Raw genomic sequence first — 17,067 nt, 5'->3', positions numbered from 1 at the left:
AGCTCTCAGAGAGACTGACACATTAAAAGCCTTTATTTTCAATTATTTATTTGAAGTGGCTTTTGTGAGAAGCACATTTAGAGTGGATTCTCTTAGTGTTGATACTGGAGTTAGCGTGAACAGCTAGCATGAGCTCAGCCATCCAATTACGTCACTTGCTTTCTATTGTAGGTGATATAATGGTATCACATAACATGTGATTAATTTATAGAAAGAAAGAAAGAAAGAAAGAAGAAAGAAAGAAAGAAAGAAAGAAAGAAAGAAAGAAAGAAAGAAAGAAAGAAAGAAAGAAAGAAAGAAAGAAAGAAAGAAAGAAAGAAAGAAAGAAAGAAAAAAAATGTAAAAAAGAAGGCAAATGAATGCAACTGAATTTAAACTCTAATAGCTGTTAGTCAAAAGTTTAAGGCCATAGCACAAAAGTTAAAATCTGCACAAAAATATGACTTTCATGTCACTGTCCTTCATGCATTCATACTGGCATGACCTCCTGACTGCAAAATGAAGTTCTCCCTTTGAACGTGGCAGAATTGTTGAGCAGAACAAGCAAGGCCACTTGCCGCATGCCAACACAGCCAAGGTTGGACACAGTAAGTATAACAAATCACTACACCACAGCAGGTAATACATTTGGCAAGACAAATATGCAACAATAACCTAATTCAAAGATTGTCAAAGAACCAAACCTGTAGGTAAGTAGGGAATGCCTCCTCCAGTTTGGTCTTCTTTTTCCGATAGCGTTTCCTTATTTTAACCTCGGGGTTGTCAGGAAAATCAGGCAAAGGATGCTTTTCATCAACTGGAGTGTCAGGTGCTTGGTCGCCCCAGCCTATCAGAAAAAAACAAATAACCACACTCAGTCTTTGAAATAAAATCCAGTATAATCTAAAAACTCGAAGGTGACTTCTATTTTCACAAAAAAAAAAAAAATGAAGAAAATGTAAATATTATTTAACACACCAGTTTACACTAAGGCTGTAAACTCATGGTGGTTAGAATGAACTCAATTCAGCCATACAAATGTGGTTTACTTGCAAGGCAGCAGATGATAAATTAATAAAGATTGAGCTACCCACAAATCTTCTGAAATCTACTGAAAGCATTGAATGATGCCCACCCTCATCTTTGCCTTGCAGCGTTTCAGAGCCTGTGGAGTCTTTTCTGACAAAGGCTGGCTTGGTTCTGCCTGGGCCTGTCCGGTTTCTCTGTCTGACCATGAAACCTCCAATACCTGAGGAAAAACATAAACTCTTTTCAATTATTTTAAATGTCAAATAAAATGATTGCATCAACTAAAAAAAAAAAAAAGAAACTGGAAAAATTTTTCTTTGTTATATTTTATCTGCAACAAAAATACTGAACTTATTTAAAGTCGTGTTTAGACATTAACGTCTGAATGCAGAATTATCCAAAGACCTGAGGAGATTTCTCTGCAATGAAAGACTCGTAAACGGGAGATTAACCTGCTGCTGCTTCTACAATAAGGTAGGAAATTAAATATGACAGAAATGTGGAGGATGTGTGCATGATTGACAATGTTGTCATCTGCATGTGTAATTTCTTAAAAAACTCTTTTCCATTTTTAGTACATTGTCAAGTTATGCACAAGTAATCTTGGGCTTTCTTTTTTGTACTTACAATGTTTTGTTCAAATCTGTTTTTCATGACCATTTTTATGCACAGATATTGTTTTTGCATCTCTACAATATGCTTAGATTGTTTTTGCAACAGGCTGCCAATTAATAACATGATACATTGACACAGAAAAATAAATATTATTTTTTTATTATTTTCTTTTTATTTTAACGAAAGTTAGTCACAAGAATAATCAAAGAATTAATCAGGATTGCTCTTATTTTAAGCAACCCTTCGCGAAGCATCTTATCGCTTACCAGGGCGGTAAGGTTTCCTTTTCCTCTTTTTACAGGCATCTGTGTCTTTAGAATCATCTTCTGCTGTGGGTTCTCTTTCAGGACTGGAATCTGACTTGACCTCACCATCCACCATCTCCCCTTCTGCTGCAAAACACACAAACAATATAACAGGGTTTTTCCAGGAATCCTAAAGGTAATATTAATACATTTTTAAGTCTTTTTAAAGACCATCTCAGAGTATTTTAAGACCACATCACCACTTCAAGTTCTAACTAGAATCAACTGTAGTTAAATAAATAAAAGGAGCACAAACATGCAACAAACTCAGATAAGCTGGACGGGGAAGCTTGGCCCAACGAGCCATTGCCCAAACCAATTGTGTGGATCGAGCACACCGTTGTTAACATTAGGAGGAAAATAAATATATTTATGCAAACGCTTTGGATAACGATTATACAAAATTTAAGACCTCATAAAAGACTTTTTAATACCTTTTAAGGGCCTTAATTTTCTCATAATTTATTCACTTTCAATATTTTTTAAGACCCTGCGGACACCCTGCATAAACAAAACTTCAGGAGGAAAAGCCATTAAGAATAACAATAATAATCATAATAATAGCATTAATAACAACTAGGGATGTACCCTTATAGATTTTTTTGCCGATATTGAGAACCACTAAATCTTAGGAGTCTTTGGAGGCTGATAACTGATATATTAGCCGATAAATATAAACATTTCAAAATGTAAGTTTTTTACACAGGAAAACTTACTACAGGGGATTATATAGACATATATTCACAATTTTACATGAATCTGAATGCCAAAAAACGTATTATTTCCTTTTCTTTGCATAGCAAAATAACATGCAACATGACTGTTGAAATGGGATTTAATTAACAAACAAGTAAAATAAACATATTTTAAATAAAATAAAAATAAAAACACTAACTGAAACTAGCTCAAATGTTCTTGAATAAAATGGGTTACAGTAATGTACATTTGTACAAATATTTAAAGTCAGAAAAGCATTTTGCGAGGTGTTTTGACAGTTCAGAAAATGCCTGACTGGGAAACTATTGTAGTATTATTGTACATATTGAACTATTGTAGTGTGTGTAGAGTCAGTGGTTGAGGTTTTTTTTTGCAAAAATACCTCAGCATTATAGCCCAGCTTTGTGTTGTTCCTGTCATTTTTCTGAAGAGTGCTTCAGCAATCTACACGCTTACAACAGAAGATTCATCGGCAGTTTGTTAAAGGAAGGATCATATGTACTATGGACTATTAATGTATGGGACTTTGCCAGAGGTTGAAGTTACGGGAGTTTTCCGGGATAATAACAAAATGGGTGGGTGGCTGGAGATGGATCTGAAACACGGGAGAGTGTTGGCAGGTATGCTCACACAAACACTATGCACTTTGACTACTTCTATATTCTTGATATGCCGTGCTGGGCTTTTCAATCTATCTCACGCTGAACGCCGTAGACCAATCGCAACAGGCTGTCATCTGTCCAATCAGCGCAGATTAGCTTTGCGCTATGGAGGAGTTTGGGAACAAATGAATCACTGACCGAATAATATGGGAGTCACTGGGATAATTAGATAAAAGTAAATGCATATTATAAGACAATAAAAGGGTTTTTTGACCTTGCATGCATATCAGCCTGTTGTTGGAGACCCTTAAAAGCAAAACATGCCCCCTGTTAATGTATAATAGGGGCTCTTTAAAAATAGTACATGACCTCTTTAAAACTGACATTAACGCCCCATTCACATGGGACGTCAGTGTCAACGCTTCCTTTTCACTTTAAATGGTTGACGTCAAGACTGAACTAAATTGTGGATCCATTGGCGCCTTTACACCAGCGTTGTTCACCGTAGAAATTTGGTATTTCCCAACTTTTCAAGTGCCAAAGAAAGCGTCAGCCAATTAGATTGCTTTATGCAAATACCCCAGCTCAGACCGTAGGGACTAATTTCATTCGCTGATGCAGCTATGACGATCGTGTCTGCCAAAACTTCAGACATGCCCTTCTTCAAGCGTTGATACTGAAGCCCCTTGTGAATCGGAAGTAAGATACACATGCGTAAAAGAACATTTATTTTGGGTCTCATTGTATTTTTAAGCCATGCTATATTTATATCAGTTTCTCCACTTTCATTCTTTAAACTAATGCCAATAAACTAATGCCAATAAATAATAGACCCTTTTCACAATGATGTCACTTCTTCCACCCTTCAGAAAGTGTATCGGTAGTCCCATTTTACCTTTTAATGGAATACTTTTTCAGAAAATCACAAAAATTTATGTATATATATTATTTTTTATAAAAAATATTAGTGTGCACATTGTGAGTTAAAAGTAATTAGTTAGTGGGCTTGTGTCCAAATAATTCTCTTTACTTGTGTCAACACTGAACTGCGTTCTGAGTTTAAAAAATGAATTGTAGAATCTCCTAATAGTAGAAGGCTAATGTTTATAAGTGAAAGTATATAATATTTGAAGCCTTATCATTAAATATTTGTATTTTCTTGATAGTTTATTATTTTGAACTTTGTTGCTGCTATAAACATACATACAGAATACATTTATTTTATTATATATATATATATATATATATATATATATATATATATATATATATATATATATATATATATATATATATATATGTTTCAGCAATACAAGTAAAATTCACTATAATTTTTACTAAATTTACTCATATTACCTGGTATATCATCCATAAATGCAGTTTCATTAATTATTTACTGATTCATTCATAAACAGTCACTTGCTTTGCTCTTTTTTTCTCTTTGAATGAATTAAGACAATAAAACTGCACGGCCACCATTTATTGGTGGCTGTAGTTTAATATCTGTATTACCTTTTAATTATTAAAAAGTTACAATAATTACATAATTTAATACTTAATTAAAATGCTTATATAGTTTTTTCAAATCAAAACAAAGCACTGCACAGATGGATTTTTTATTAACATCAACAGTCGTATACAATATTGTTATTCTAATAAATTTAATTTGAATGTCAAATAGACATACAAGTTTATATTAATGAATGTAAACATACATAAATAAATAATGCCAGAGAACTAATCAGTCCAAGGAAAGTGAATAACATGACTGTGTTTGTGGGTCAGCTGTCCAAAGTCAGCTGCAAAGCAACCACAGTACCGAAAAACATGTTATCGAAATATATAGAATATATAATTTCTGTCAGTATTGGACACTGGTTTTAGTTATTACATGGCTGTCTGGAATACTTGATTCTGATTGGTCAATCACAATAGTCCAAAGTATGTTATTCACAGATGACACCTGCTAAAACTAACAACACAGGCTCGTTCGGGTACTTCAAATCATCTTTACCATAAGCATATACGGTTCACATCAATATTTAATGCTGGTCTGTCCTGCCTCTGTTTTTTACTGTTTGGTGCCATCTTGTGACTGAATAAAATGGACGTTAGTCTATGCTCCAATCAGCTGTTTTTGTTTTACTCAGCTTTGTGTTTATTTTTACATTTTGTGGCAAGTAGCCATATAATAAGCAGGACAAAATACATCCAGTATGGTTGTACTGACAAAATAAAGCCTTTCACATATCATACAACAGCCCTCTGCTTCACGTTGGTGAGCCCATAAACCTGTCTGGCTTTATTCTATAATTATACAATTTATCCCTTACTTACAGTATCACTTTCTCTTTAGCACTCAGGACTCCAAAAATCTCAAATGCTTAATTTGGCTTTAAAAATGTACAGCACCTATGTAAATAATTAAAATTGTTATTTGAAAAATGCTGACAAGTCAATTTTTTTTTTACTTCAGTACAATTTCGGCGCTCTATTTTAAACTCCTACTTTCTCAGTTTAAGCAGAAATCTTGCCAATTCGTAAGTTTGTTTGAGACGCCAGATATCTCAATTGGAATGGTGACAACAGAATATAGCCATAGTTGTCATCTAATCATATCTGTAGCAAATATACAAGTGACTTGGTAAACTCCCTGTTGCTAGCTCTGTGTTGTCAGAAACAGGTATACACTGCTTTGAGTCAGAACTGAAGTTATGTGATTATACACATCCCTTGGATGTGAAAAGGGCCTATAATCAGTGAAGATGTGAGAAGCGTTACTTTTGGTGTCTTCAAGGTCTCCATCTCTGGAGAGTTCAGTCTGAGGGTCTGGAGGTGTCTGCAGCACAGCTACACTGTTCTGGTTTATGATCTTCAGCTTGAGTTTAGGTTTAGAGCGTCTCCGGCGAGATGCTGCGTTGGCAAGACTCTGAAGCTGTGACAGACCAGACTCTGTTAGACATACACCATCCTGGGTGTAAGTCCTCATCAGGTCTGTGGAGTAGAAGACACACACACAAAAAAAAAAGAAGTCTGTGAAGAATTTTTTCATGACAAGATTTTATTCACAAATTGCATTAGCTGCTTTTTTTTGTTTGTTTGTGTTTTTTTTTTTTTGCAAGAAACATTTATATAGAAATTTCGGTTATTTCTCAGTAGTTAACGCATTGATTAACATTAACTAACAGTATTAAATACTCTAATTTTCATGTTAGATTAGGTCTGTCAAATAGTATTAACAGCGATAGCATTTAATAACAGATACAATGTTTTAAAACCTTATCAATAGAGCAGTTCTTTTCTAGCATGACAATTAGCTCTATTTTAATGATCAATAAGTGCAAAGTCTAAAGCGCATGGTCCAGATGCACTAAGGGCATCTTTAAATTCACTTTGCTAAAGCTGGAAAAAATGGTCGTTTGGCCAGGTGCATGGTCTGCAAGGGTTGTTCTTATTCTTATGGTTGTGTTTTGGGCACAAAATGCATTAAACCAATCAGAGTCTCATCTCTCGTTTCCTTTAAGAGTCAGTTGCGTCTTGGTGCATTTGCAATTTACATGACTGATTTTTCAAACAGAAAAACGGAATGCTTCACTAGTGAGAACATCGTTAAAGATGTATGCGAGGTTAAAGACCATGTACAAAATGACCAAAAGACTTCCATTCAGCCCCTTCACTGAAGACATCCATTACAAATGTATTTTTGTGAGCAAAATGTTACCTGCGCCAGGCTAAAACTAACAACAACAACAACAACAAAAAAAAAAACACTTGCAAAGCACATGGAGCTAAATCAATCAATCAATCAATCAATCAATCAATCAATCAATCAATCAATCTATCTATCTATCTATCTATCTATCTATCTATCTATCTATCTATCTATCTATCTATCTATCTATCTATCTATCTATCTATCTATCTATCTATCTATAAATACACAGTTTTTTTTACTTTTCATCTGCACCAAGGTCCACGGCAACTTCCTCCTTTGCCATTTCCTTATCCCGCAAGTCTTTATTTGCATATTATATAGATCCTAAACAACTGTATGCTTCTCAAGGTCTATAAGGAGTGTCATTCATGTCTTTTAAGGTGCACTCAGTCAGAAGACAGTCGCCTGTGATATCATGTAAATTTGTTTTTGATTGTAAGGATGATGTAGTCCTATAGTTATAATAATATTTAGACAATATTGTTATAATGATATTTATACATGATCAAACTAGTGTGCAACTTAAGCAAAACTAATACTAAAGTTGTTTTAAATTTGGTTTTGTAGTTTGGGCCCAAATTAATGTTTGTTGCCATTTTAATCATCTAAGTTGATTTAATTGATAATATACAAATCTGGGGATCTTATCAATGCATTTATTGGGTAAAATTACAACTTTTTACTGCAATTTAATGGGCCCTATCATATAACCGGCGCAGTGTGGCGCAAGGCAATAGTCTTTTGGTAGTTTTAGCTTGGCGCAAGAGCCGTTTTGAGGCGTTGCGCTACGCTGTTTAAATAGCAAATGCATTAGCCCTCATTTGTGCGTCCATAGGCGTTCTGGTCTAAAAAGGAAGGCGTTCTAAGGCGGACCGCTGACGCGTTGCTATTTTGAGAAACTATAATAGATTTTTCAATAGACCAAAACTAACCCGGTCTAAACTCCGGCGCAGAGTTGCGCCTCGCTTACGCACTGCTTAATAAGCACAAGAGAGCAATAGGCAAATATCTTTACATATGAAAAAATTTAAATATTAAGGATATATATAGGATATAATAAGAATAGATATATGATATAATGTAAAGGATTAAAATATTACAAAACATATTATTTTCTAGCCTACATAAATATGAAAAATCTCTGCTTTATGTCTTCTTCATCTCAGGAGGCTTTTTCAGTTCATTCATAACAATTTGCTTTTGTATAATGTTATTATTATTATCACTATTATTTATTATATCCATATTTATATTTGTTTTATTAAAAACAAGCTTAGATTTGCCCACCTGTCAGGTTTTAGACCATATGGGGCACAGCATGTGTTTTAGGATATAACTCAGGTTTTTGAGCACATTTTGTTATTATTATTCATTTATTCGTTTGCTGGAGATTAGAACTGAATTTAGAAATATTTTTGAAACGAATATTTGCGCTTAACAAACAAAAGTATTTATTTATAGACTAATTGATGTCTGTGCGTAAAGGTTTCCCTATCCAAGAGCGAATGTGAAAGTAGTTCCATTATCTCTCATTCTCACGCAGTAGATGCTCTGTGTTCTTTTGTGTTAAAAACTGTTAACTGTTTGCTTGTAAAATGCTCATTTTTTCCACTTAGACTTACTTTACGTCCTGTAAATAGCGAATGCGCTCTTGGCGCGACGCAGCTGACTCTTAAAGGGAATGGGAGATGAGACTCTAATTGGTTTATTCTTAAAACACACCTATAATTCATTAAGAAAATAAACTCAACCCTTTTAGACCATGCACCACGGCGCAAGGCAGATTTCCCATCCTTAAATTAGCAAAAACGCGTCCTGACACGCCCTGAAAGCGTTTGAGCCCAATGCACTGACACTTTAATTGAGCGTGAGCAGTGCAGCAAAAATAGACCCACTGCCAAAACTATCGCAGCACTGGATGGCAAAAAACGCTCTGCTTGCCGTGTCAAAAAAGGGTTAGATGATGAAGTCTGGAAATGTTGAAGGAAATACGGTGTATCAGGCAGAACAAAAACAGACCAAAAGAAAAAACAAATAGAAGTACTGTTTTAACATCTTTCTACAAGTAACCAACTTTAAACTAACCATGTTTAAATGACGCATGTATTAGGACAGACATACAGAAAGACAGACAAACAGAAAGACAGACAAACAGAAAGACAGACAGACAGACAGACCCACATTACCATGATCTCTTGTTTTTGTAACTCTCTGTGGCATGAAAACAGACTCGGCAAAATCCAAACTAGATTTGGATGGTGTTCCAGGTGCTGTGTAAACAACCAAAAAAAAGTGCATTTAGAAATGTAATACAGACTCAGTGATGCTGAAGCAATGTTGGTAAGAGTGCTGACTGTGTTTACCAGGTGAGAGGGGAATATGGCCTTGGCACAGATTGCAATCAAAACTGGTATCTGCAACCTTCTCCACCTCCTCCTCTGAGTGAATTCCCTGACACGAGGCATGCATCCACCTGCAGACACATTACAAGTGCTTGTACTTACAGAAAGACATATCAAACTGTATGTATAGATAAAAGCATAACATTGTATTTCTCTGTTTCCTCATTTCCTCTACTTGGCTTACAACTGAAGAAAACAATACACCTAAAGGCTGACTTCAAGCATATACAGTTTAAACAAATTCAAATAATACTGGGAGTGAGTACTTACCTGGTAACCACTCAGAAGACCCCTAGTAATCATAAAATATCCTTGCAACTGCAACTAAAATGTTTGTATTATATTTATATTATTATTTTGACTACTTTAAAAATGTTTATTTTAATATTGCCTAATATTGGAGTTTGCCTGTGTTTGCGCAAGTTTCCTCCAGGTACTCTGGTTTCCCCCACAAGTCCAAAAACATGTGGTATAGGTAAATTAGTTAAGCTAAATTGGCAATCGTGTATGTGTGTGAATGAGTGTGTAAGGATGTTTCCCAGTGAATGGTTGCAGTTGGAAGGGCATCCACTGCGTAAAACATATGCTTGATAAATTGAAGGTTCATTCCGTGGAGGCGAACCCAGATTAATAAAGGGACTAAGCCGAAAAGAAAACGAATGAATGATTGAATAAATGGATGAATGAATGATTGAATGAATGAATAACCTAATTTATCTTACTTAAAGTCTGAAAAAAACCTAAAAATATTTCTTATTTATTCATATACAATATTAAAAATAATTTGAAGGCTGACTTCAATTATATACAGTTTAAAGAGATTCAAATAATACTGTGAGTGAGCACTTACCTGGCAACCACTCATGAAACCCCCAGTAACCAAAAAGATATCTTAGCAACTGCAACTAAATACTTTTGTATAATATTTCTATTATTATTTTAACTATTTTAAAAATGTTTATTTTATTAATTTTACCTAATATACCTAGGTAAAAGTATAAAAACATTTAAAAATATTTCTACATAGTTTTCTATATACAGTAATAATAATAATAATTTAAACTTAATGGCTGACTTCAATTATATACAGTTTAAAGGGATTCAAATTATACCGGGGGTTAGCACTTACAGTACCTGGCAACCACTCACAAAACTCCTAGTAACCATAAAAATACCCTAGCAACTGCAACTAAATATATTTGTATTATAGTATATTATTATTTTAACTATTTTATACAAGTTTATTTTATTAATATTACCAAATATATCTTAGTAAAAGTATTTCTATATATTTTTCTTTCTACAAAATGTATATCTGTGAGGGCAAATATGAATGTTCAAAATGTTATTTATAATTCAGTGTCATGGAATTCTTTAGAAATCATTAATATGTTGAAATTCTACTTATTATTCATTATAAAACATTGTTGAAAACATTTTTGAAAAAACAATTTGTAAAATTTAAGAGTTAAATTATTTTTATGCATTGCACTCACTATTTAAAAAAACTCTGAAATTCTGTGCAGTTATGTCATTTTACATATTTTGTTTTGCATTTGAAAACATCTCTTCATCATTACATGCATCTAGTAGGTTTTATAACCTTTTGTGGCAGTGCTTTTCTGGGTTGAAAGTAATCCAAGCACGCCCCAGAGTGCTGGCCCGCAGCTCACCTGTCACACTGGCGGCACTGCAGGATGATCTCCTCCTCCTTGTATTCCTGCTGGCACAGTGGGCATGATGCCAGGCTAGCGCAAGGGGCACACTGAGTGTAATTATTCTGCCACTCGCACCTCAGACCCGCAGAAGTGGCACCGCACTGAGTGCAGGACACGCACCTGAGAGACACAAGCAGGCACAATGACATTAATTACACACCAAAGGACTCCACTGATTTTAACCACATGGACAACAGCTCATGTCAGTATATGATAAGTAAAATTATTATTATAAATAAAATTATTAGAAGAAATAATTTTGGTCTAAAAAAGTCATTTTTCAACCCTTTTAACAAGTATTTTATTTTGTTTATTCATTTTTTTTACTTTTTTTTTACATAACCATGACAATTTAAAACAAAACATTAATTTAACTATTTAACTAAACACAGATGATTAAAATGGGTGTAAAATCCAAATTTCCCCACTAAATGCACTTATTCTTGCTTATTATGCTGTTTCTTTTGTTTAGTCGTCTCTTACAATAAGTATTTACTCATTGGCCAGTCAGTGAATAGGTTTATATTCATTGACTGGTTACTGACTTACAGTTTATGTAGATGCCCACTGCCTACATCTAAAGCTGCACGATTCTGGCTAAAATTAAAATCACAATTTTTTTTGCTTAAAATAAAGATCACGATTTCTCACGATTCTGTAGATGTATAATAAAGATTAATATGAGTCGGCAATTATTATAGTTCTTTCTCAAACATATGGTAAAACAACAATAATAATATTATGTGTCGGTCTACCAGTTTCTATAAATAATTCTATTCTACTTACAATAATTCTGATGTTTATTCATATTTGAGATATAAGCCTACGCTTGCAATCTGTCATTGACAACATTATTAGACCATTTTATTCACTGGTAAGATCAACATTATATAGGCTAGAGTAGTTATACCGACACTGTAAACATTTATTTTCAAGACCCAACTGTGTGTTCGCTATGGAAAAAAAAAACAAATCAAATACTTCTCAATCATAACTCAATGCGATATGATTATTTAAATTATGTGCACGCTTTCGTTTTCATTTTCACTGCTATGTGCTGGTTATACTTCACGTGTGGTTCTCGAACAATCAGTCTGTGCCACAAACTAAATAATATTTACAACTTTATTATCTGTTACTCAGCCTATGCAAATTCTGTTCATTAAATTAGATGCGCACACGTCTATCATTACGTAGGCCGTGTGCCCGCCCTCTCTGTCTGTGGTGACAGCTTACGGTTAGCAGCTCACGTCACGTGTGATTTCCCGGCCGTGAATACATCATTATATGAAGACAAAAATGACATTTTTAGGTTTCTTTGATTAATTGTGCAGCTCTACCTACGGCTGTATCAGAATTTCAGCTACAGAGACTTTGTTAGCACTTGTAAACGCCTTGATTTGAACAATAACAATGGCTTCTAATTAGTGTATCAATTAAAGTCAGACTCCTCCTTCTTTGGTATTCTTGGCATTCCAGAAACACTAACCCAAATTTTTGTTGTAATTTGATTTTTGACATTTTGCAGATCTTTTGCATTCATAAACATAATTGATATATATTTATATACCATTTGCATTTCCAGCTACCGTTGGGCACATTCTGCAGTGGTGGGTCTAAGCAGTAGGTGTGGTAGCTGATGTCACAATCATCACAGAGCAGCAGACGTCCCGGGTCGCTGGCCTGACCACATGCCTCACACACGGTACACTCCAAACATCGCCAGCCTTTACTCAGCACCACCTTAGTGATCTGCCAAAAAAAAAAAAAAAAAAAAAAAAAAAATTCATGAAAAAGTTCCTATAAATAGGTCGATTTCAAAAAATAGTATGGCTTCTAAGATATTTTAAATAATAAATAAACATGTTTTAAAAACTGCTTTTACCCTTACAGCAAGTACCAAAGAGGTTTAAGAAATTACAGTTTTTTGTTAGAAAGCTATGCTGTGCTGAAAATTGAAATTTAAATTAGAATTGTATACATAAAATACTAAGCAAAATAATAATAGAATAATAATAATTATAATAGTAGTAGTAGTAGTAGTAGTAATAATATATTTCTATGAAATGTTAAAGAATGCTAATAAAAACATTTCATATTTTGATAATTCTACAGTTGGCACCAAAAATGTTTGATGAACATCAATAAAATTGTATGTTTCAGTACAATAGATGCAAAAACACCAACTGAGAAAGGTCGACAATGGAATTGTGCCACACTTTTCAAAATTAAACCATACATTTTTTGACTTAAACTTTATTATCTCTTTGCTCTTATTTTTTAATTATTAATTTTAATAAATTATCATTAGTAAATCAAATCTTCTTACAAGGAGGAATAGTTTTCATCACAGAATATTTATTACCATAACACAATATTTATTGTATATAGTCAGTTTTTTTTTCTTTGCATTTACCGGACAGCTCAGTGTACTCTGAGTACATATTGAGATTTAGTCAAATTTTTGCAGACTATAATATTATATTGTCCCACCGCAAATTAGTAGTGCTGACTTCATGTTTGTTCAGTGATAAAATAGAAGGCTTCAAACAGAAAATAGAAGATGTTAAACTTTCAGCACCATTTTATAGTTCAGATTTCACTAAATCAAAATATTCTACAGTGCTTCAAAACCATAGAACAAGAAGAGCTAGATAAACTTATAAATATGTCTAATCCAACTACATGCATGTAAGACCCAATTCCAACAAAATGACTGAAAGAGTTGCTACCGGTAGTAGGAGAACCTCTTCTTAATGTGATTAACTCTTCGTTATCTTTAGGTTATGTTCCAAACCCTTTCAATCTAGCTGTTATTAAGCCTATTATTAAGTTGTTTCTGCTCAATTATGCTTCTTTCTACATATGAACAATGTTTTTTTTAAGTGTTTCAGTCAGGTTTCATGCCTCATCACGGTACAGAAACTGCCTTAGTGAAAATAACCAATGATTTACTAGTTTTACTTTATCCAGTGCTGCATTTAACACTTTCGTTGATGATATCCTCATAGATCTCTTAAATTTTACAAGTGTCCAAGAACAGGCTTTACAATGGGTTAGGTCATACTAAACTGACCGTTACTAGTTTGTGATTATTAATGGACAGCTTTTATAAGTCAGGTCAGTAAAGTATGGGGCGCCTCAAGGATCAGTCTTGGGACCTTTGCTGTTTACAATATAGATGCTACCTCAGGAAGACATTATTAGAAGACAGAGGATCAGCTTTCACTGCTATGCAGATGATACTCAGTTATATATTTCAACAAAACCTGATGAGACAACTGTAGCTTTTGAAAATTATCTCCCATGTCACAAAAAATGCCGTCTTTCATCTTGGAAATATTACTAGGTTGCGAACCATGCTATCTATCTCAAATGCAGGAAAGCTAGTTCATGCTTTTATGACTTTTATAATACATTGGCAGCCTGTTAAGTTCCAAATTGATTATAAAATATTGCTTCTTACCTATAAAGCTTTAAAAAATCTAGTTCCTGTTTATCTAACGAACCTCTGTCTCACCACAATCCAACCCACTTTTTAAGATCTATAAATTCAGGGCTTCTGGTACTACCCAGAACTAAGCATACTAAGGGAGGTCGAACCGTCTCATTTATGGCTCCTAAACTCTTAAATAGTCCTCCTGATCATGTCCGAGGTTCAGACTTTTATTTGATTGTACCTTTAACTTAATTTGAATGTAGCGTAATAATGTGCACCTTTTGTCAAGCAGCTTTATAACAATAATTATTGTAAAACTGCGCTATACAAATAAACTTGAATGGAATTGAATTGAATATTTTTGACCAAGAGGACCACAAGTGTGACAAGATGAAATATCTCTATCCCCATTCTTTTTTCATGGCCAGTCATAACATTATTATCATGACCTCCAACAGTATTAGGAAATGTAAAAAGTATACGCTCACCTTAATGTTCACACAGTAGGGGTGATAACACTGTCCACACTGAGCACAGGCAATAAGTCGACCCTCCACGCCCTGTCCAAAACTGCCACACACCACACACATATCCTAATGACCAAAACACAAACAGACATATATTCCTGTAAGAGAAAAGCAGACTCCACAGTACAACAGAGAGCTCAGATGCATTCACATTTACCTGTTTCATTGTGAACGTGTCTGCACTAGAGAAGATCACCACTGTACTGTGCATGGCGGTTTCCTCCTCTTCCTTAAATGTTAACATAGGCTCCATGATGTGTACCTGCAGACATACAAGCAAACCATACACAATAAATAGAAGCAAACTGTCACAGTATAGCAATTTATCCACATAAACCATGAGCAGTTGACAGTTAATGTGACGTACTCCTGGTGTTGGGATTGGAGGGACTCCATTTTTCATTCTGGCACGGCCACGTCCACCCCGGCCTGTGACACCCGAACCCCTGGGCCTCCTCCTGCCAGGGAAGCCCGATCCTCTGCCCTGCTGACATGACAAAGATACCATCATGGTCATCCTCAACTGCAGAGACAGATTCTCATTGAAAACATGGGGTTAGAGTTATTTTTAACAATTTCTTCTTTAGCAATTACAGTACATTTTTATGTTATTTTCTATGAATATTAAATAAGGGAAAAAAAAAACAATATCAACAAAACAACACCACATTTATCAAAAGTTAAAGTAGCACTTTGCAAGATTACTATTTAGAATACTTTGGAACTTTCAAAAATAAAAAAAAAACAGAATTTATAAAATAAGATTAAAAACAGATGATAATAAAATTACATTTTTCTTGAATCCACATTTTATAATGCTTTCTGAAGGATCACACGGTACTGAAGCCTATTTTAACATATAGTAGTGTAGACAAACCTCTTGCAACGTAGTCTATATACACACACACTCACAAGCTGAACAAAAGAACTACTTCAAAAGTCTGTGTTGACCCTTAATAAAATCAAAACTTGCTTTGGGAGTCTTCCAGTTCAACAACATCCATGTTAGATCCTATAGACCCACCAAACTCTTAAAAGGGTGGTTTCCAAAATTTGTTAAACATGTCAATGTTAAAATCTGTAAAACATACTAACATCTTAATATTATAAACTCATATCTGCCTAAAATCTTTAAGCTGGCTGTGATTTGGTGTATTTAAATAATATTAATAAACTATTTTTAGTGGTTAACAGTTAACACTGTTAGTGTTACTGCACCTCAGTGATGCATTTGATAATATTGATCATATGATTCTAGTGAATAGCCTTGAAATGTATAAAGGTCTTACTGGGACTGCATTCAATTTGCTCTCAAATTGTATCAGTTAATGAAGAGCAGAGGTGGGTAGTGTAGTAACGAATTACATTTACTTTGCTACTTTTTTATAAGTAAAATTTTGGGTCACAATTTTTTTTTAATTGTTGCAAAATAAAAAAACTGAAAAATCACATGAACATCAGCATTTAAAGCCTTTGTCGTGAAGCTCTAAATTGAGCTCAGGTACATTTTGTTTTCACTGATCATCTTTGAGATGTTTCAGCAGCTTAATTGGAGTTCACCTGTGGTAAATTCAGTGGATTGGACATGATTGGAAAAGACATACATCAGTCTAAATAAGATCCCAGGGTTGACAGTGCATATCAAAGCACAAACCAAGCATGAAGACAAAGGAATTGTCTTGTAGACTTCTGAGACAGGATTGTCTCGAGGCACAAGGCTGGGGAAGGTTACAGAAAAAAATTCTGCTGCTCTGTTCCAATTAGCACAGTGGCCTCCATCATCTGTAAGTAAAAGATGTTTAGAACTACCAGGACTATTCCTAGAGCTGGCCGGCCATCTAAGGTGAGTGATCGGAGGAGAAGGGCTTTAGTCAGGGAGGTGATCAATAACCCGATGGTCACTCTGTCTGAGCTCCAGCATTCTTCTGTGGAGAGAGGAGAACCTTACAGAAGGACAACCATTTGTGTAGCAATCCACTAATCAGGCCTGTATGGTAGAGTGGCCAGAAGGAAGCCACT

General features: G+C 34.4%; 2 protein-coding genes across 32 annotated transcripts in view; one reads left to right on the top strand and one right to left on the bottom strand.

The window, feature by feature from the left end:
- The window catches only part of LOC147846232 (uncharacterized), an 849,179-nt gene that overhangs the window by 601,100 nt on the left and 231,012 nt on the right, over positions 1-17,067 (top strand). The gene's annotated exons all lie outside the window — the stretch shown is intronic.
- The window catches only part of kmt2cb (lysine (K)-specific methyltransferase 2Cb), a 237,469-nt gene that overhangs the window by 111,357 nt on the left and 109,045 nt on the right, over positions 1-17,067 (bottom strand). For 13 of the 31 annotated variants that reach the window (XM_087240505.1, XM_087240508.1, XM_087240510.1 and 10 more), the window contains 11 exons: positions 15,416-15,535; positions 15,206-15,310; positions 15,010-15,114; positions 12,653-12,834; positions 11,038-11,202; positions 9,326-9,435; positions 9,149-9,232; positions 6,029-6,241; positions 1,890-2,015; positions 1,115-1,228; positions 684-826 (listed from right to left, as the gene is read on the bottom strand). In XM_087240505.1, the coding sequence (XP_087096631.1) occupies positions 684-826; positions 1,115-1,228; positions 1,890-2,015; positions 6,029-6,241; positions 9,149-9,232; positions 9,326-9,435; positions 11,038-11,202; positions 12,653-12,834; positions 15,010-15,114; positions 15,206-15,310; positions 15,416-15,535 (1,467 nt within the window). The remainder of the gene's footprint in view (positions 1-683; positions 827-1,114; positions 1,229-1,889; positions 2,016-6,028; positions 6,242-9,148; positions 9,233-9,325; positions 9,436-11,037; positions 11,203-12,652; positions 12,835-15,009; positions 15,115-15,205; positions 15,311-15,415; positions 15,536-17,067) is intronic. The other 18 variants (XM_087240507.1, XM_087240512.1, XM_087240515.1 and 15 more) reach the window with 3 other exon arrangements.

Source organism: Danio rerio, chromosome 2 (genome assembly GCF_052040795.2).
Source record: "Danio rerio strain M-AB ecotype USA chromosome 2, GRCz13ab, whole genome shotgun sequence".
Lineage (NCBI taxonomy): Eukaryota > Metazoa > Chordata > Actinopteri > Cypriniformes > Danionidae > Danio > Danio rerio.
This window is presented reverse-complemented; position numbering and strand designations above follow the sequence as displayed.